A 21492-nucleotide genomic window follows, 5' to 3' on the forward strand; every position below is an offset into this window, starting at 1 on the left:
GAAGGGAGGAGCCTGCGCCGGCAGAGCCGCCGGGCCGCCCGGCTGCCCTGCGGCCGGGGGCGCCGCCGTGCTGCCGTTGCAGCCTGACGGCCGCCGAGGCTGCGGGGGGCGAGGGCAGGGGGCTGCGGCCCCCCGCACCGCCAGCGGGGCTCGCCGGGCCTCATCCCCTCCCCGCCTGCCAAGGGCCGCGGGCCCGGCCCGCCGCCATTTCGGTCGGGCAGCGCCCAGCCGCGGTGGGCACGCGTGGGGGGCCGAGCCCCGAGCCAGGCGGGAGCAGTGCTCGAGTTACCGAGGGGAGAGCCCGTGGGTGGGGAGGAAGGTTTCCGTGAGGATGCAGTGGTCGGCGTGCTGCTCGCAGAAGGTCGTCAGGGCTGTGGAGCTGAAGCTGGAACAAGGCAAATATTTGGTGCAGCAAGGGAGCTGGCAGTGCCCAGTGGCATTGAGAGAGGCTTAAGCAGCGTGTCAGGGGACAGATGCGCAGCTCGCCCTGTCAGCCGGGGCATGGCGAGGCCATCTCCTGTCCTTCCTTCCACTGTGCATGTGGCTGTTCTGGCTGCTTAGCATCCTCCAGACTGGGGTGTGGAGGTACCACTCCTGGTGCTGGTGGCGACAGGTTTTGGTCCTGGCTCTAAGAACAGGAGGGACTAATTCAGGCGAGAAACAAAAGTCCTGCTTGTATGACTGCTCGTCTTGGTTGCTTGCATTTTTCCAACTGGTGGTTCACAAAGTGTGGAATCAGGTGTTATAAAATAAAGTCTTCAGTTTGCCCCATGGTGGGGTTTCTTGGTGCTGGTGGGAGTGCTGAGTTAATCCCAGCCTGATGCAGAGGCGCACGGGCCCCTCGCAGTGCTACAGGGCTGCAGGCTGGGTGGGTAACAGTCTTGTGAGGGGAGGTGTAAAGGGCGGGTGTTTTTCTTTGTCCAGACACTGGCCATTACAGGATTGCACTCATGATCAATTCTAGTATGAAGATAATGATTGGTTGCAGGAGTCCATATTGGCAAGTGTTCCAATCAAACTATTTGGAAATTGTTTTTGTCTTCCATGAGATAATTTGGCAACCCTTTGTAAACGTCATTTGGGTCAGAGGTGATGTTAGGTTGGAACATTAGCTCTCCATCATGACATTTAGGTTTTCAGTATGCAAGACACTGCATGTTGCTGTCTTTTCTGAGCAGTGTTTCACTGACCTGAATGCTTCCCTGTGACCTCTTGCAGGGTGTGTCTGTGGCTGGTTCTTCCTGCAGAGCACGGGAAGGCTCTCTGGAGATGCCAATGTCCTTGAGTGCCCCTTGGTGGCTGCTCCCAAGCCAAGTGAGCTTGCTCTCAGCCTTGTATCCTCACAGCCAGGTTTTGAAGAGCTGCCAGGTCCCCCTTCTTTCATCTCCCACACAGCACGGTCCCCAGTGCCTGCCCTTTGCTTTCTTCAGTCGGGCAGAGCCGTGTGCTCTGTCCATGGAGGGTAGTTCCTGGTTAGCCCCGATTCTGCAGCAGGGAAAGGGCACCACTGGTGAGGGTGGGATGAGTTTGGTGTTGGGATTCTGTGTTCTCCATCCCTTCTATCGTATGTTTTGTGCAGCATCGCGCTGCTAGGTTCTGGTGTGCAGCTTGTGTCAGTGTAGGTGGTGCTGCAGGAGGGTGAGAGCAGAGGCGAGGGGCTTTGCTGCAAGACCGTTGAATGAGGTGCTTGCTTCGTCTTTACCTAAGCTCAAATTCTTGGTCCTGCTCCCTGCCTTTCAGACCTGGAGCTCTTGTTTGTATTGGGTGTAAAGCCCTGTCTCCTCTGCTACACCGAGGAGCAGGGCAAGGCCTCTGCTGAGCTCTCTGGGGTGTTCAGGTCACAAGCAATGTGTAGGTGAGAGTAGCTGTTCTGAGCTGCGGACTGCAAACTTCTCCAGAAACTGTGATCTCAGTTCCCTGTGGTACCACAGGTGCCAAACAGGTTGTGTCATCTCCTTTGCATATGTTTTCTATATTGCATGAGACAAACATGTTTTGCTTATATATTGGTGTCTGTCTCCCAGATTACGATCAAATGGATTTCATTTACTAAAAAACTGCATTGAGGAATCTGGGCTTTAGCCTCCACCCAGGAACACCCCCAGTACATGAATCACTCTGTCTTGGCCCATACTGACGAGTCCTTAGATTTGATATTTCACTTTTTGGATTATCTTGTAGGTGAGTGGGCAGAACACACTGACATGGTGAACCGAGAATCTATAAGAACTTGGAACAACTTCACTGGCAGTGTCAGGAATGTTTCTTGGGATGGGTGCTCTAGTCCTTGATGTGCAGGCTGCCTGGTATGTCTGCATGTCCTCAGTCCTCAGCTGCCAAGTGATAGATATGGAGATGTTTGTGCTCTTTGTAGTCGGGGGTGAACAAACTATTCACTGGTGTGTGGGCATAAAAGGCAAGAGAGCATCTGCGTCTGTCCAACAGTTAAGTGATTTCTCTCTGACATAGATTTTCTGAGATTGGGTTTCCTGGCATTTGGGCCACTGAAGCCAGCTACTGTATGTTTAGATGGCAGGGTAGTCATATGGCAGAAGGTCTTGTGGCTCAGCCTTGCTGCTCTTGATAAGGTGAGGAAATAAAAACAGGCCAACGACTTTATCAAGACAGTAGATGATTTAATTTAAACAAAGATTGGTAATACTTCAACAGAGAAATGAATATATCCAATTTTTATGTTTTCATGTGGTATCACCTCTGTCTCAAGTGGAACATTTAATATTGATATACAAGGGAGAGAAAATAAAAGCTTGGTTATAGCAAAATCAGTCCTATAACAGTTTATAAAAAGCAAGCGACCCCTCTGAAGCGTGTCTTCTAATGTTTGTATGTTCAGTGGTCATCCCCATGTACCTCAGCTTCCTCAGAGAGACTCCAGTCACCAAAATACTGTAATGCCATGGAAAACAATGCAAGAAAATACAAACCCTGATACCAATCCTTATGCCTATATTCTGCTGCTAAATAGAAATTTGAGGGGGTTTACTGCATGAATGAGCTCCCTGAAAGAAGCTTTAAGCATATTTTATCATTAGTTCAATGATTTTCCGATACATTCTCTCAGTCGCATCAAGGCCCCAGACGAAATCAAGATGTCCCCACTCAGGAATGTGCTTATAGTAACAGAGATTAGTAATCTGAGAAAGTAGCTTTGCAATGTCTTTTGGACCTGCAAATTTGTCTTGTCCGCCACTCCAAACAGCAATGGGTGTGCTTATCCTCTCTATGTTGTATGCAGGAGGAGTAGGCTGCAAGAAAGGGAGGAGACATGAACTGTTATATCAGAAGCTGTATTTAGAGAAAGGATACTGTGCAGACATCTCTCTGTTTCCTTTCTGCACTCGCTACAGGAAAACAGTAAGCCGACCCTCTTAATGTTTATTTCCATAGCAAAAGATGCTTTTAAATTGACCGCTGTTATTTAAACGCAGTTCTGTTATTTTTCTCAGTCTGGTTTATTTTTTGACCATTTCCTAAACATGCAGTGTACTGGGAATAGGAACTTCACCCAGTCCAAAATTCAAACTTTGGTATTTAGACTGTATGTGGATGGAAGGTGTCTGAGAAATCTTTGCAGTATTTTTCCACCTAACATGACACTTGTAAAACAACCTGCCCTGACTCACAAATGTTACTAGAAGTCAACAGATCTGATCAAATCTCAAAAATTGTCAGACAAGTTGTCAGTGTTGCAGGAGGAGAGCAGCATTTCGGAGGGCTGACAAGGCAGTAACCAAGTTTTATCTGTCTCCTTTTTTCTGTACAGTGTACATTTGTTCACCATAGCAGTATTCACTGTGCTGTTCTGAAGCATCCCTTCTATTTCATAAGAAGCTTTCCAAAAACAAGGTGAGAGAGGCATTTCCTTGTCTCTCTCTCTTCCTTTTTTTTTTCTTTTTTTTTTTTTTTTTTAATGGCCAGGCTGTGAATCTTAGCCTTTGGGGAATGGCAGGTAAATCAGCATATCACTGGACGCATCCCTGCATCAGTAGGGACAGGAAAATGAACTTCTATTAGCTGTCTGCAAGCAACTATCTATGAATAGACTTAAACTTAGCGGTATTAGGTTTGGGTGAAACATTATCTCAGAGCATTCTCTCCTTCTTTCTGTAGCAGTGGAGCTCATGGATTCTAAAACCTGAAGTTCTGTGTTCTTAGTTTTGCCATGACCCAAGGAGGAGTTATCAGGAAAACGATATTGCCTTACCTGGTTGTATTTCTTCATGTTTTCCTTCAAGCCATAGTCATAAGCCTGGAATCGGTCTGCATGTGCTACCTGTGAATATTTTAACAAGGACAGATAAAAGGAAAGTGTTAGTGATAAGAGACAGAGCAGAGTGCAGGAGGTATTTTCCTCCCTGTGATTGACCCAAGGCTCAGACAGTGCATTGTGGCTTCCTCCCACCCCTTCCTCCAGCTGCAGGCTTCCACAGGTACTGAGGATGGGTCATAGGATGAGAGGCTTTATCGCCTTTGCCCTTGCTAGTGTTCTCTCCTGATCCTCAGCTGCCACCCTTGTTATGTTTTGTTTTTAAAGTGCTGTTTGACTAAGTTAACTAAGGTGGGGTCCCCGTTTGTGATGTGGAGTTGTGCTCAGTTTTCATGTTGGCAAGAGGGCCAGGCTGTCTAGTGCCTGTCAGGGCTCTTACTGGTTGTCTAGTTTAACGCATGATTTCTCCTCCCACACCTTGTTGTTTTGTGCATCAGCAGTGTCTGGTCTGCTGACAGTAGTGGTGATGTTTCCAGTGGCTCTGTAATTCTTACAAGAGTTTAGCTAGTGAAGGTGGAGTGTGAATAGTCTATCACTAAATAGTAGTCTTGAATCTATTTTGACTTAAAAAGAAAAAAAAATAAATTAATAATGTTACTGAAAAGGTGAGTGTATTTTTTTTAATTCCAAACCTGATTAGTAGTTTGATTTGTGAGTGGTTTTATCTAATGCAAGGTGAGAGGTCATTATGAAATTGTTCCTCAGTTATTCCTAGGTGAATTGAGTTCAAGGCTTTAAGTGATTGGGGATGTACTAGATATCTCTTACCTTGCCTCCGTTTGCTGGATCTGTGTGCTGAGTGTCTGGACGGTAGAAATTGTAGTCAGGGCTGTATGCAGGAGCATGCACATACTTAAGACCATAACAGGTGTTGGGAGAAAAGGCCATAGTGTTGAACATGTGCTGTAACATGCTTCTGAGACCTGCTCTTGCTCTGGTCTGATTCAAGCTCAGGTCTAAGTTAGCGTAAGTTTCCAGCAAGAAAGGTGGTTCCCCACTTTCCCGTTGTGCCAGCAGAAGCACTTGTGTGGTTAACTGGCTTTGGGAGGTGATCCAGGCTGCAATTAACCTTCTGGGAGAAAAGCTTTAACCTGGATCACTTTGTTCTGGCTCATCCCCTGGCTGTTCACGTTTCCGCTATCTTCCTACTGCCTGCCAAGTACCTCAACTGTGCTCGAGTGCTCCTCTGCAGCTTTCGAGGCAATTGCCTTCACAAATGAAGCTGAAGGCTGGAAGCCACTAGACCCTAACATGCAGAAAGGTCCGATACGAAAGGGACACTGTGGGTAATGGTCTGGTGAGCCATGGGAAGCAGTGCTTCCTTGGTGGCAGCTGCTTACGGCAGTGTGTGAGAAGACGGGTTGGGCAATTTCCCAGAACCACCGCCTCTGGACTTCCCTGTAGGCTGTCAGTTGCATAAAAAGCAGCAGTACGAGTCTGCTTATGTCAGTACACAGTTATACCTGATGCCAGTGAATAGTGTTCTGTACTGATGTCCCAGCTGGGTAATGTGCTACAAATGCATCTGTTCGACTCTGGAGAGAAAGCAGAAGTGTTATAAAGGCAGGGGTTCAGTGTTGTGACAGAATAAAACTGTGAAGGACCTGACCAACATACTGCTGCTGTGTTAAAGCCCCGACCATATTGTAGGATATTTTTCAAATATTAAACAAAATTGATGTTAGACTCGCATATAATGTGATTTTACAATAGGAGTTACTACGTAGAGTTTTATGCTTCGTTTTGAAGGACAAAGAGTCTTTCCCACATTAGTGCTTAGTCATATGGAAAGCTGCATTCAAGGAGTATGTATGGCTTTACCTTTTCTGAGTTTTTACAGTCTGCGTGATGCTTTTAAGTAAAGCTCTGCTTAGTCATTAGAGGAGGATTGTTAGTAGGCTGTTGAATTGGACATAATGAGACTCCATGTATGTGAGTTTTTTATGGGAAGACTTGTTAAATAATGAGTGTGGGAAAGCAAAAGCCACCGAGAACAGATATGTAGCAGGTCTGAAGAAAAAAAAAAAAAAAGGAAAGGGAAAAAAAAGGTAGCAGCCAAAGTCAAAGAATGATATATTGGCATTGAGAGAAGTGTGAAGAAACAACTTTCAGGACTGAGTTTTGGCTGGAAATGTTTTGACATGTAGGGACCAAAAATAAACAGTCTCTTATGTTCAGAAGATCTGGTTGTCATCCTATTTAGGAAGGAAAATCAGAATTTTGCAAAATAAAAAGATCTTTCTCCATCATCCATTTCTTCATTTTAGAGAGCTTTGGTATCTGGCCAACATTTCTTTGGCTTTGCCCCAGAAGAGGCAACACTGAGGTACATTATTGCAAGATGAAAACAGGCTGAATTCAGACTTTCTTCCTTGTGTGATCTGAATGTCAGGTGGCTGATTTCATCATCAGTGAAGTCCTAGTTGGCATTATTTGAAAACCCCAACACATTTCTATATATCCCTGCAACTGTATATATAGACATAAGGCAGAAAAATCATTTTTTCTTCAAAATTACTTCAGCTTTACTTGTATAAAGGTGGTCTTGGACATGCTTACCGTGTTCAGATTTTGTATACTGCCCCCAGCTATGAAGCAGAAGATACTGGCACAAAGTTTTCCCAGAGTTGCGCATAGCAGTGTTGCAGGCCCTTTTGTCAGTTCGTTCTGGCGAAGAACTCCTTTGCAGCCAAGAAGTAACTGAGGGGCAAAAAAGTGCAAATTTTTTCTTTTTCTTGTTGCAGGAGCAACATGCAGAAAATTGTTTCTCCCTTTCTCTAGTAGCCTAGCCTCTTAACTAAGATGGCTGAAACCGGTTGCCATTCCATTATCCTTTAAAGTGCATTTTTCCCCAGAGCACACAGCACATTATTCCTGCCTCTTATTTGGTATGAGTCTTGGAGGTTGATATCCATCTGTTTTCAGTGTACAGGCCTCAGTGAGAAAGGGCAGTTGGCTGCAGTCATGGCTGTAATGTATAGGGAGACCCTCTTTGCCCCAGTCCTTTTTCCAGGCAGGTACAAAAAACTGTAATCTGAATATTGATACTAAGCAAAGAGGGAGAAGACAAATGAGAGGGTGTAGAAGGGGGCACTCTATAGTCACATACTGGGTACAGCTTGGGCAGAAAGAGCATGAGCTTCTGCAGTTTGACATATAAGTACAGAATACGGGGTTTCTACCATTCCCAGAACATTCTATTAAATTGGCAAATTATGGTGTCAAATAGATATAACCCTTTAAATTTCCTTTATTTACAAAGAAATATTTCATGAGCGTAAAGCAACTGTATATCTAATGATTTAAGTTGTGAAATACCTTATTTGTAGTTTTCTACTAACGCTTAAGGCTCAGGTTAGTAGATTACGTAGATACCTTTTATTTATGGTATTTGTGAGCTTCCTTCAAAAATATTTGATCTTAATAGGTAATGGTGCAAGTATGCTGGCTTTCTTAATGAACTTCCAAAGAGATGTAGTGTCAAGCTTTGTAATTTAGCTTTGTGGAAATCTGAAGTCTACCAGCACTATCAATACTCTGATGCCCTAAATTCGTTCTTAACTCATCACCCTCTTAAAACTCAGTTCAGCCTGAGTGAATCCAGTAGAGACAAAGCAGGCATTTAGGTCTTTCAGAAGGAATGACATACCCTGATCAGTGGCTGAGGAAGACGTGCAAACTTTACGAAAGGACTTGTAGCATATGTGATTGTGGCTACTGGTCCCAAAGCAAAGAACACTTTAACTCTTTGAGCCAACTCAGGATATGTAGAAAATGCTACAAAGCCTGCAAACACAGGAGACACAAATCAAGTTAGTGCAGAGGTCTTCCACAGACCAAATATATAAAAAGCAGTAGGTGGCAAATAAAAAATGACACTAGAATAACAACCCATTGTCTGTTGTCCTCTTCTGTGCTGCAGACCTAAGGAAAGTGTTTGATCCTTGAAACTTTATTTGGGGGAAAGAGTTCATTCTAAGGATACATCTTCATTAGAGGATGTCCAAACATTGATTTTTCTCAGAATTGACAATTTTTTGTTAGGCCAGTTTTTGGGAGATGATGCATCAGTCAGGTTTTCTGAATTCAGATTCCCGCTGAAGTTCCCCAAACTCTAATAACATAATGAGTTTTTCAGCTTGTAGTCTCTAAAAGCCTCTGTATGGTGATGATGGCATGCAGCAATGCAATAGATACCTGAAGGCTGGGAGGCTAAGAGCAGAATTTTTGACTTGTAGCAAAATGTAAACTCAGGTGAGAGTGAATGCACAGAAAAGTAACCATATGAGGAAGGAAGGAAGAAAGGAAGGAAAGGAGAACAAAAAGTGTACATCCTATCTTGTTTTTCTGAATGTGTCCAAATTTCTCCACTGATGGATTTAGTGACAATCTTAGCTGGTTGCCTAAAACAGAGGTACCTGTAGACAAGGATGATGATATCTTGGCCTGAGTGATTTATTCTACCCCAAAAACTTAGAATGCTCTTATGAGAGGAAAGGAAAATAATGGTCTAATAATATGGCCAAATACAACTCCTCCCCCCCCCCCCCCCCCCCCCCCCAAAAAAAAAAAAATTCTCCTCAGTTGTTGAGGTATATTTTTATACAATGGCAATGACACACAATGACATAAAACTCAATATCTCTTCATGGATCCTATGCATAAATCATAAACACTAACAACATTAAAAGACCGTAAGTGTGTTGATGTTGTTATGGAGGAGCTAATAGCAATGAAGTTTTGAGCACTGATATTTCTTTTCTAATTTCGATTGCCTGGTAATTTGTTTTAAAACAATAGTGTTTTGAGTTAACTACATTTTAAATAGTAAGTCTGGTGTTAGGTCACGAGACATATTTAATTTGTTGTTGTTGTTGTGTTCTGTTTTTTTTGGTTTGTTTGTTTTGGTCTCCTTTCCTTAGAACTGTTTTATGGATTGTTGCTTTTTGTATTTACATCTAATCCATGAGGATTATTGGGTCTAATCCACTGAGGATTATTTTAGTCCATGAGGTATACATCTTAAAAATTTAGATTAATAAAAGCTCCTTGTTGCTGAAACTTTAAGAAAAATATCCTCTTGCTAGAAGACTCTGAAAAAATAACAATAAATGGCTAGAGTATAATAAAAAAGGATACTTAGCAAACTGTGCCTGGTAAATACTAGCTTTTATGTATCAGTAACCTTTCAGAAGTTAAAAGTGTTTCTGAGTCCTCTGTTACCTGCTTGTTTCAGATAGAACAGCTCATAGAAAAAAATCCTTTTTTTTTTTTTTGCAAGTGTCAAGTTATAAAGTACTTCTCCCTTTAATAACTTTTTATGAGAGAGAAAGATAGTGGACAGAGAGAGAGACATCCCAGTCAGGTAGTGATGTTAACTATTTCATACTCAGGCGTCCTAATATTACCTGCAGTTGAACCCTCTGAGTGACCAACATAATACACATCCTTCTGTCCGGTTTTATTCATGATGAAGTACAGCTCAGCTGGGAGATCGTATATACCTATCTCATGGAAGCTATAAAGGAGAAACACAAAAAGCTGACAGAGGGGCATGTACTTTATCACAGCGTGAGTTACTGAACGTCAGTTTTCTTCATAACACCAAGCCGGACCCGTTCAAAGATGAGGATGCAGACTTTGTCTGGATTCTTTTCTGTGAGCTGGGGAAGGGGACAGAAGGACACAACTGTACTGACAGGCTGCCTGATGCCTTGGACTTTCTGCTGAGGACATGCCACTCCAGGATGTGGATTTGAGTCCTTTCACTAGCAGGGGTAACAAAATTCATTTCTCTGTCAGTTAATGTCAGGTGTGATAGATCAGATTTCTAGACTCAGCTGCGTATTGTCCTCTCCTGTCTGTACTTGGGAGAATGATGTCTAGCGGGAGACCATCAGGTTATAGATGCCTCCTCCCAGTTTTGGAAATGTTTTCCCCAAAAGAAACCAGCCCTGCATATGTACAAAGATGGTGGGTGACCTGTTTTCTTCCAGCTTTGCTTCTTTGTGTGCTGATTCCAGAAAGGCCTGTCCGGACCACCCAGCCAAGTCCTTCCTCTCACCTCCCTGACAAGCCCAGTGTGGTTGCATCCATAAAGAATTGGTCTGGTCCCCTTAGAAGTTGTATGTCCCACTTGAAGTCAGATTACATGAAAACCAGTTGCCTGAAGGGGAAAGGGTCTACCAATACTAATTGCCCAAACTTGCTAGTCCCCTGAAAGTTGCTGTCTTCAGACATTCTTTCTCCACAGAGTACCTGAACTGCCAAAACTCTTTCTGGCAGGGCTTAAGGGTCTTGTGTTTTGAAGACCAGGTGTTTCCTCTGCTGTTTCCCAACCAAACATCATAGCCGACATCTGCAAGGATGAAGCCTAGGCTGTTTCTGGGCAGGTTAGATATCCAGTAAGTGCAATCTGCAAAAGTACCATGGTGTAGCAAGACTGCTGGCTTTTTCCCTGCAACAGAAGAGCATTTTCTTATGTTATAGCAAGAAGTAATGTGTAGTTAAAATTGAGTTGCAGGGTATGATTTTACATGAGGTTTTTTAAACATTCCTTCTTCAAGAAACTGATAGATGCTGGCCATGGGTTTTGGGGTAAGATGCGTGGAGGATTTGGTTCCCTGCAAGCTGTCTTATTTCATGTCAGGACTAGCTAAAAAAGAACACATTCAAATGTCCAGTGCCAACATCCATTTTCACAGAGAAACCAACCTACAAATCCCTTGATTTCTAGACATAAAAAATTAAAGACAAAATAGCATATTAGGATGACAGGGAAGAGCAGGAAATGGAGCAGTACTGTCCAGCATTTATGACCTTTGAATTCCAGGAACAAATTGTCATTCTACTAAGAAAATTTGAAAAACTATTTCTTCCCAACCAATGACGTGATTTGTAACCAATAGATGGATACAGAAAAATCTATCACCTTCTTGACTTTAGGTTGACTGTCCTTCATGAGGCAGGGAATACCTATTTCAATGTCAACTCAGAGAGCTTTTGTCAACAAAGATATTACCAACAGTTGTACCAAATGTGGAAGACAAGAAGGGGAATTATGGAAGACAAGTCACAGAAGTTTGAAGTCTGAACACAGACATTGAAGGTGTGGTCTTTAGATAGATTCAGAATTCAGACCGCGCTCCTGACTAGGTGCTTTTTCTGAGATGGGAAGTTGCGGAACATGCCATTACATGTGCAAAGTTGAAAGGTGGGGGACCCACGTAGGAGTTGGATCTCAGACCTTCCTTATGTCCTATAACCATGTCACACCTGTATTTTGCATGTTCCTCCCACTGGGAATTCTGAAAACACCAAGTATGTATCCATCCTTCGTGGTAACTTCATACTCCTCACAGGGGTATCCGTGATATCTGATCATTTCACTCTGTGGGAAGCCAAAGGAAAGCTTGTTAACATGCACTTACAGTGTAGAGGTTGGTGGAAAAGGTGTCCAGAGGCTGCTTCTGTCCAAGGATGTGCAGCTAGCCAAAAACATGCCAGGAAGATGAACACAATTCCATGCTGCTGGCTTATTCCCTTTTGTCCTGTGTTACACTAGTGGGAAGGGACCCTACAGAGATTCCTGCAGGACAGCACAGCTCTCTGGCCATGTCTCTCTTGGGAATGAACAGATATATATGGTGAAACAGCCATGAAGGGGAGGCTTCAGGATGCCAACGATAGTGAGAGAAGCTGACCTGTCTTTGACTGATGTGGTTTGTGTACACTCTTTAATGCTGTATCTCTCAAATTGAAATTCCAAGAGCTGAGTTTGCTTGGGTAGAAGCACCTAATTATACTTGGAGCATTCCTGACATACACTGCTATTGTTTAGGTTTTGGCTGGGTAGTAATTCCTGTGGCAGTGGTACCTGAGCACTACTCAGGCTCATAAGAATGGTGAGATGACAAAGATCGCCTCTGCAGGAAATGAGAATGTTCCTTGGCTCTGGAGCTTGTTTGAATGTGCTGTCATGTATTAGGACTGCTCGAGGAGTAGATTTCCCTGTCCATACCAGTGCTTCCCACCACCTTTCCTGAATGCATTGGCTATGCTTGGTGTTTTGTGTGTTACAAAGCTGGAAAGCTGGATCCTTCTCACTAGACCCGTGTGTCTGAAAATAAAGTAGACAGGTCCATTGCTTGCTATGAAGTGTGGCGGCTGGGGAGAGGAACGTGAAAAGTCAGGTTTCACCATGTTCAGGTTCTGCCTCCTGAGGGGAGACTGCTTCAGTTCACACAGCAATTGCAAGTGAGATAGTTTGTCCTGTTGTGCAAGGCTGATACAGGTGGTACCTTTCTAGAGGCTAAACATGGAGCAGTATCAGTATTAGACTGTGCCAGAAGATGCGGTCTTTGGTCCAAATGAGTCCTTTCCTGCCAAAGTGCGGTTAGGTAAGCTGTGTAGGGTGGAGCTCCTGTTACAAACTCACAGTACCACCTGTTCTTATGCTCTTGCCAGGTCTGTGAGGAAAGCTTTGGTGAGTCAGAACAAGGGGTCCTGGATTACCCTGTGTTGTGAGAATCTACTGCTTTAAGAAGGGATTCAACTTCCCTTGCCACCATACTGAGGAACCAGGTTGTTAAAGAAGGGGAGGACTTTGCTTCTCTTGATAGTAGAAGCTAGCCTTTGCCTCCGCTGCAAAGCAGTCTCTCTCTGACAGCTCCGACTGTTTGGATAAGATGTCGACGTTTCTTGTACGTGGGTGCTCCCTATCAAAATGTTGGAAGGATCTTTGTCCTCTTGCCAGGATCCTACCCTCCCCTTCTTTGTGCACTAGTCTGAAACATCTGGGCGTGTTGAGAAAGGTGACTGTGCAAGCAGGTGTCACAGTTATAAGCCACATGTTCACGCATCTGTTGGGGCTCATTCTAAATGCAGGCAGAGAAAGCCTGTTGAGCTGGCTGTGCTGTGCTGTGTGTGCTCTGGCCACAGTCTAAAGCTGAGTCCTGCTGCTGGGGTTAAAATTCAGCAGCCTGGATCTCCAGCGTCCTTCATCGGGTTCTGGGGAGTTGCTTGGCCTCTGAGCCAAAGGTGGCAGCTGGCACACCCCGCTCCGGTGCTGTGTCTGTCCCGGTGCGATGTACAAGGGTCCCATCTGTCCCTGGCCCATCCCGACCTGGTCGCAGCAGTCCTGACCCTAACGCAGTGGCTTTGAAAGAGGCAGGTTGGGAAAATGGGCGACCAGGAGGGGACCCTTCTTGAAGCCTCCTCACATGGGCTGTTAGAGTTGGTACCGTGGTGGCAGTATTGTGAGAGACACTTTATAAAAAGAAAGGCAGAGAAAGTGCCACAACTTACAACGTTCATAAAGTCTTCAGGGTTGCGGTGCTTCATGTGCTGTGTTCCCTCTGAGCCGAGAGTGAAGGGTGCTGTGAACCCTGCTGAAAAGGCAGCTCCCTGGGAGCAGAGCAGCACGAGGAGGCACCACATCTCGGGGCTGCGTGAAAGAGCAGAGGCACGTGTGTTTGCTGTAGGAAGGGAGAGCTGGGGAATTCCACAGGGAGACCCAGGTGGGGAGTCTCTTGGAGGTTGCCCCGGGTGTTCCCCAAGGGGCTGACAGAAACACATACCTGTGTGAGGAGGGACTGTCTGCAGTTAATGTCAGGTAACAAGGGTCATGAGTGAGTCAAGGGCTCCAGGAGGATGTGGAACAGGCCTGAGGGAATGTTCTTGTAGGATATTAGTGCTAGCTTGTGCCTTAAGTTTCTTCCTTTCTTTCTCACATATGGTCTTCCCTATTGTAAATATGTGTCTTGGCCACCTGGAGGTAAGAGTCCCTTTTCTTGTGTTTTGGAGGGTGCTGACTTATGGTCACTGGGCAGTGTTGCTGAATAGAAATTGCAGAGGGGCATCTCTCTCATTTGTACCCTGCTGGGCAGAAGTCAGCTCTTACATGCTCTTTTTGGCTGTAGCCACCTTTATAATCAGCACAGAGACACCAGACAGGTTGTAAAAACAGTGTACTATCTGGCATATTGCAGAGAAGACTTTTAAGAGTGGGACAGCCTGGGAGGGATAACCAAGAGATTCATTCTGTCTGAACTTTTTAATGAGGGAGTGAGTTCTCAGTTCTTTTAAAATTTTATTAAATATTTTGTCCCCTTCAGTCACTAGAACAATCAGATTAAATGAAAACTGGGAAATACCCTCAATTTTAATATTGGCATCCAAATTTACTCTAGTCTATTCACTTTACAGGCAAATGCTTCCATTCTTCTGTCAACAGAACAGAGAGAGATCCTCCCATCTGTGTGCGCTGGTAGCACAGTTTTATAGCAGACACTCTTCACTGCTTTCTACTGTTTTATTCTGTTCTATTAGAAGTAAATCATGCTCCTTTGTGTCTGTCTGCATGTGGAATGTAGTTTGGGAAGCAAACTCAAAAGTTCAACTGAAGTCATAGTTTTGCTACTAACAGATGAGGCAAGAGGGTAGCAAAATTGTTGCCCCTTTTCAGGTATACTTCTTTCTGTGTACTATATTGTCACCCATCTTAGTGCTTTAAGGCACTTCCAGATGAATGCTTTCTAAATCAGATAGAGCACACCAATTAACTCCAAAGCTTGGCACACGCTGTCTCATTAATTTCAGAGGTAAAGTCTTGACCGTAGAAACCTTGAACAACAATCTATTCTTTTTATCTTATGAAACAATGGTAAAGGGAAGCATTTAAATGACAAATTGAAATTGACAGAAATATTTAATTAAAAAAAAAAGTAATGAAAGAGACCACTTTAAAGGTACATTAAAAAGGCCATTCAAAACTTCTGTAAACTTTTGATATTTAATGAAAATAAGCTTTAAACCGTCTAGAAATTCATCAACATACTCTTGAGAGAGTCATAATATTTTTTTCACATTCAACTGTAAGTGGGACTGAAAGCCACTGGGACAACTAGAAGATATCTGAATCTCATGGTTAACTTATGAGGAAAGCTTAAATGCATTTGAGACTGAGTGCAAAATGGTCAGTTTATGCACACTCTTTCAATACTGACATTTTCACTCAACCACAATGATGGTCTTAGGAAAAAAAAAAAAACATAAGCAGAGAAAGATGAAACTGTAAGTTATTCCTTTTTTTGCTTTAGTTGATCAAATACTTCTTCCTCTGCTCAAGTTTGGAAAACATGCACTTAGACGCATAGCAACAGGCTTACAGATCAGAGAGGATGCAGGCTGTTTGCTCCTACAAGCAACTGCACGAAACCAAGACTGCACATCTTATGGAGACAGGCAATGGAGACAGAGACCATGAACACGTATGTACAAGCAACTTACCTCTGCTTTCACTGCCTTACTGTCTTCTGTCTTCTCTTTCACTGCCTTTCGCTGTCTTCTGCTGCAGTCCCTTGTCTGTCTCTGCTAGTAGACTGATTCACTGGCAGAAACTTATGCCAAAAAAAGGAAATCAAAATTCACTTAAGAGCAGCAATAGAGTGTTGTGTGTTGTCTGCATGTATAGGCGAGGACGTTTAAGTGCTGATTTGGCAGTACTTAAGGAGTGGAGATATGTTATGATAAATAGCACCTTTGCGTGACATACTGAAAGACCAAATTGCACCATGGAGCAGGAAAGGTTAAGAGGCACCTAATCTGTGGTTAGGATATTTAGCAAGGACCTGGGGGTTCATGTTCCCTGAGGCTGTGACAGGTCTTGCTTTGTACTACTGCCCGTCTTGGGCAGTGATCATGTTATTCTGGGATGAAGATGAGGATGAGTCCAGCTGTTTTCAATGCTTTCTACCTACAAATGTGGTCTCTGCTACTGTGGTTTGCACAGAAGCTGGCATGGTCCTTGGTTCCACACCTGCCACTTGTTTTCTGAACTGCACGTGCAGGTTTCTTGGGGACAATTCTTTTTTGTTAGGTAATTTTAGAATGAAAATAGAGATAATTTAAAAGGAATATACTTGGCATTACACATACATTCCTAAATCTGTTGGTCAGTGAATACCACAACACAGAAAGATCAGTTTGCTCTGAATTAGCCTGTTCCAGTACGGATTCTCAAGTTTTGAGTTAACCTTGAAAACATCATATAAACTTCTCCTCAGACAGCATACTAACAACATTTCTTGTTTCTTCCAAGCAATTTCCATGAACTCTGCGTAAACATTGCTGACCACTGAATTAATTATAGTCAGCGCAGGGGCTCAGTCCTCACTGAAATTGGCCTTGTGACCATGGCCAGAAGGACATGTTCTGTGTCCTTAGGCAGCTAGGCTACAAAGTAGAATCCTCCTGCATGAGCACCAGTCTCTTCAGCAAATTAACTCTTAAGTATCTTCAGAAGGACTTGTGGTTTATCATGGACAGATGAGCTTTTAGAAGAACACCACATGAAAGTGATGCCTGTGCGGCAGGTTCTCTGGAATGTGGGTGCTAATAATCTGCTGCCTCATGTGGGGAAACAGAGTGAAGCAAATCTTTGTTAGTAAACAGAACCTAGAGAAACTGCAGAAACAATTCTACTTTATGAAGCAGTGAGCAGTCTGTGGAATGGCCAAAGAAGTGATTGCTCAATGAAAAATTTTACAGCTTGGCAACTCTGACATCTCTGCTCAATGAGAGACAGAGATGACTGCTCTGCTAAAGTCTGAGCTAACACCATACTACATTTTCAGTTCAGGATGGAATAATCTACATCTTACCTAGTTCTACCGCATACCAACATATGGGGTGTACAAAGTTTATGTAATTTCTGATATTGTTAAATATTAGGAATCAGGTGAAGAGCAAAAGATAGGTGAACCCACATTCTGTCCCTTATTTTTAGTTTGGAAAAGAGGACAAGACATAGGAAAGAGACAATGAAAGTAATACATAAAAAAAGAGCATAGGAAACACAAAGCCTAAAAGATATACAGAAATTTCCTAGGACATGTGATGCTGTCTTTACCCAGAGAAACCACTCAGCTGAGATAGTTTTTATTCAGTTTTGAAAACACTGGAGCAACACTTTGAGGTTCAAGTAGTCTGGCCTGCAGCTGAACATAGCATGAAGTACCTAAATATGTCTTAACCCCCAATATCTGTCAAATCTTTAGTTATTCTGTGCCTCTAAACACATCTATGATGGTCTGCAGGCTTGGGGAGGGAGGACAAGGGGAATACCTGTGTTCCTTTCTTCCTTGCAAAGAGCTGCTAGAAACACGAAGCAAACAGGACTTTCATTTCCTTTTCCATGGTGTGCCATCGTATTGAGGACCTCTGATAAGACCAGCAGTCACAGTGCAAACAGGAGACAGAGCCCTAGGTGAGGTCTGGCAGAGAGCAAACTGCAGGGTTGCGGTGGAGCAGCTCTGCTTTGAAGGGATGATGCCAAGAGCTCTTCTGAGGAGCAAGGCAGTGATGCCCTGCCAGTGATGGGGCAACCAGCAGATATTGCTGGCTGGTACTGGGGGCTGTTCCCTGCAGTGTGATGTGGACTGACAGAACCTGAGGATTCATACTATAGGATTGAAGGTAGGTTTTGGGAGCAGCAGCTTAAATTCTTGACAGAGCTGGTAAGAGCGGTACATACCATGTTGATGTTTTTCATGTTAAGCCACCAGACCGAAGAATACATTTCTACAAAGTCTGGCAAAAGCATGGTGGCTGTTAGGGAGGATTCTTAGTTTTCTCAGGCATTCATTCTGAGAATCACAGAATTGTAGGGGTTGGAAGGGACCTTGAAAGATCATCGGGTCCAACCCCCCTGCCAAAGCAGATTCCCTAGAAAGATCAAGCAAATACTATAAAATACGAAGGTAGAGTTCATTTAAGGAAATGGTTAGTATGTGTTCTTCCCTTCATCTTTGAACCCTATTCCTCTTCCCAAGTACTCTCATGGTTCTCATAAATTTTCTTCCTACATTTGCCAGATAATTACCTGTTGTTTGAGTAGGCATGTATGGGAAAGAAACTAGTTGTTTATCACATGCATCGCTCTGCTGAGGCATCGCCCAGTCAATATCCTACTTGGCTAATTTAGATGAAGAGATACCATATGGGATAACACTGATGCTGCAAATATTTGTGCATCTGCAGGTTTGTGCAGATGTAAAGCTCCACTCATTTTTAGGGGCTGTTGTGTTTCACATTGTGCAATTCTGCCAAAGAACTGGTTGTGGAGGTCAGTAGCTCAGGCAGGCCAGGATCAGCCTTTATGAGTTATGAATCTTAAGAGTGATGCAAAAGGGGAAGATAGAAATTCAGCAGCCCTGGCTCCTGTATTCTGTCCTCAGAATGCAGTTGTGAAGTGTGCACATATCTGTGTCCTGTTTTGTAGCACCTGCTGTTGTTGGGGACGTTTTCAAATGGACTGTACTCTGCAGGTATAGTCAATCAACAGTTTCAGCCCTGGGACAGAACTTTCTTAAAACTAGACAAAGTCTGAAGAAATGGATTTTCTGGAACTGATCATCTCAGTCCTCATATCAGTCTCACCACTTTTAGGTCCAGCACATGTTTAAAACCAAGTGTGCAGTAAATAAATTCCAAACCAAAAGTCATCCTTTTCCTCAAGTAAGGAGGTGTGAGAACATGTGAGAGGCAATAGCCATGTTTCTTAATATGACCAAAAGAGATATGAAATAAGTGCGGAGACAGGTGTTTGGTACAAGAAGATAGCAGAAAGGGCTTATGATGGAGCCTAAGGCTCTTCATTTACTGTATGTCCAGATAACAACATTTTTGCTTTTTCACTTTCTCTGTTTGCTTTCTCCCCATTTGCTTATGGTAATTTCCAACAGTCTTTGGGGGTTCAAGGCATGCATTTGGAAACCGGGAAGGAGATAGAACAGATCAGTTGTGCACTGGGCACGTTCAAGTGGGCAGCTGAGCTGCTGGAGCCACTGGCTTAGCCACAGGATGGACTGTAACAGAGGTACCCCAGTAGCAACCATATGAGCATTGGGACGTAAGGGGAGGGCTAGGAAGTCACCAGACACCTTGAGTCACCCCATAGAAACCCATCACATCTCAGCTGTAGACACACATGTGCAAGCATCACAAGATTCAGTAGTTCCCACTTTTAAACTATTTTTGTTCCATCTCAGAAAACAAATGTGGTCTTCAGCAAGAGGGGAGGATAGACCACATAGACAGTCTGAGGCTCCCTGGGGGTCACAGTTAAGCAGCGTGTCAGGGGACAGATACTCAGCTCACCCTGTCAGCCTGGGCATGGTGAGGCCATCTCCTTTCCTTCCTTCCACTGTGCCTGTGGCTGTTCTGGCTGCTCAGCATCCCAGTCTGGAGGTACCACTCCTGGTGCTGGTGGGACTGTTGAGTTAATCCCAGCCTGACGCAGAGGAGCACGGGCCCCCGGCAGTGCTACAGGGCTGCAGGCTGGGTAGGTGACCGTCTTGTGAGGGGAGGTGTAAAGGGTGGATATTTTTCTTTTCCAGTCACTGGCTGTTACAGAATTGTGTTCCCGAGGAGTACAAGTTTTTTAAAGCTGTTCTGCACACACAACGGCAGGAGGGAACGTATTTCTTTCCTGAGAGTAGTGTAAATCATGCCACTTAGAGCAATGTCATCTATAGTGCTTGGGAATTATGAGACGAGCAATCTTTTTTGCCTATTTTGAAGGTGCTGTTCTGAAGAGTTAATGATATTTCCTGAAAAAAAAGTTTCTCTTATCCTTTCTTAGGTGAAAGCCCTTCTGATAAATTCCTAGTTCGATTCTGGCTCACAGAAAACTTTTCAAGTATTGTAAATTCTTTCTGGAAGTGCACAGACTAAATAGCTCCCAGTTCACCCATCCACTCAGTCTTGGCATCTTTTGCAGAAAAACAACTTACTCAACAACAACAACAAAAAGATTAAAACAGGATTCGAATCTTCATTTATAATCACATTAAAGAACACCAAGGATGTATATCTAGCAGAATTGAACCTGTGACTACATGAATTTCCATAACTCATATCTCATCTTGGTTGGGCTGCTTATCTCTGTTCCAGGTAAAACTCTGACCGCAATAGCACTTCAGTAATTTACAAGAGGGCCAGAGATGTGACACTGGATTAAATGGTAATTTACACTGTCTGGGGAAAGGTGATGCCTGAAGCTATCTCTGTGTTATTTGAAGAATGGTTTGTTAGTTTTTTCTTAAAAAAATCTTTTCCTTTTGTTGTGGGTTATCTTCGGTAGACAGCAAAGCCCCACACAGCCACTTGCTCATTCTCCATGGTGGGACTGGGGAGAGGATCAGAAGAGTAAAAGTTCGGAAGCTCATTAAAAAAAAAAAAAAAAAAAAAAGGGAAAAATAAGGAGTTCATTCACTGCTTCCCACTGGCAGGCAGATGTTTAACCATTTCCAGTAAAGCAGAACTCCATCACATGTAATGTTTACTTGGGAAGCCAAAAGCTGTAACTCCAAAAGTCCCCCAACACTCCTTCTTTTTCCTAGCTGTTATTGCTGGATGTGATGTTGTATGGCATGGAATATCCTTTTGGTCACTTGGGGTCAGTTGTCCTGGCTGTATCCCCTCCGAGCTTCTTGTGCATCCCCAGACTGCTTGCTGGTAGGGCAGCATGACAAACAGAAAATGCTGTGAGGCTGTGTAAGCACTGCCCAGCAGTAGCTCAAACATCAGTGTGTTGGCAACACCATTTTCATCACAAATGCAAATCTCAGCACCGTAAAACTACTATGAAGAAAGTGAACTTTATCTCAGCCAAAACCACCTTACTACCATGAGTTTGTATATTGGTGTTAGGAGACAATTAAGTAATTTACTAAGGTTGTTCCCAATATGAAACAGCTGAGTGATTTAAGCCTTCTTTAAATGAGATGTAGTTTATAAATTCCAACAACCTTGCCAGCTGATGTTGGAAAATGCCCATTCCTTAGGATCTGGACATGACAAAATACTGACAAGGAATACCTTTTACTTCTGAGGTGTTACTCCTCTGATCAATTCATTGGGAGGATACTAGTGAGGTTTGTCGCAGTTAGGTGTACTGTGTGTTTCTGTTCCAATCCAACCTAATTTTCTTCCGGTAAGCAGCCATTGAAATGGTTAGAACTGGTGCCAGCAAACTGCCACTAGTCAGTGGAGATATCCAACTTTAACCAGGGAAGGATAGAGCAAGTATAAGTAGTTTTATACGTCTGCCCACCAAACTGGAGAATAAATATGAAAATTGTGCAGTAATAAAAGTTTTCAAATGTAAGGCAGATGGCTTGGACTTAAGATGGGCAGTTGCA

General features: G+C 43.7%; 3 protein-coding genes across 3 annotated transcripts in view; all 3 read right to left on the reverse strand.

The window, feature by feature from the left end:
* The window catches only part of LOC118246182 (interferon-induced protein with tetratricopeptide repeats 5-like), a 348670-nt gene that overhangs the window by 159467 nt on the left and 167711 nt on the right, over positions 1-21492 (reverse strand). The gene's annotated exons all lie outside the window — the stretch shown is intronic.
* The window catches only part of FAS (Fas cell surface death receptor), a 250540-nt gene that overhangs the window by 61331 nt on the left and 167717 nt on the right, over positions 1-21492 (reverse strand). The gene's annotated exons all lie outside the window — the stretch shown is intronic.
* Positions 3033-13726, reverse strand: LOC118243402 (lysosomal acid lipase/cholesteryl ester hydrolase-like). The gene is made up of 10 exons (XM_050711971.1): positions 13595-13726; positions 11564-11678; positions 10547-10646; positions 9697-9806; positions 7938-8074; positions 6848-6988; positions 5752-5823; positions 5057-5140; positions 4226-4294; positions 3033-3266 (listed from the first exon to the last, which is right to left on the reverse strand). Exons 1-10 carry the CDS (start codon positions 13724-13726, stop codon positions 3033-3035), a joined length of 1194 nt encoding a protein of 397 aa, XP_050567928.1.

The sequence above is a fragment of the Cygnus atratus genome, chromosome 7 (genome assembly GCF_013377495.2).
Source record: "Cygnus atratus isolate AKBS03 ecotype Queensland, Australia chromosome 7, CAtr_DNAZoo_HiC_assembly, whole genome shotgun sequence".
Taxonomy (NCBI): domain Eukaryota; kingdom Metazoa; phylum Chordata; class Aves; order Anseriformes; family Anatidae; genus Cygnus; species Cygnus atratus.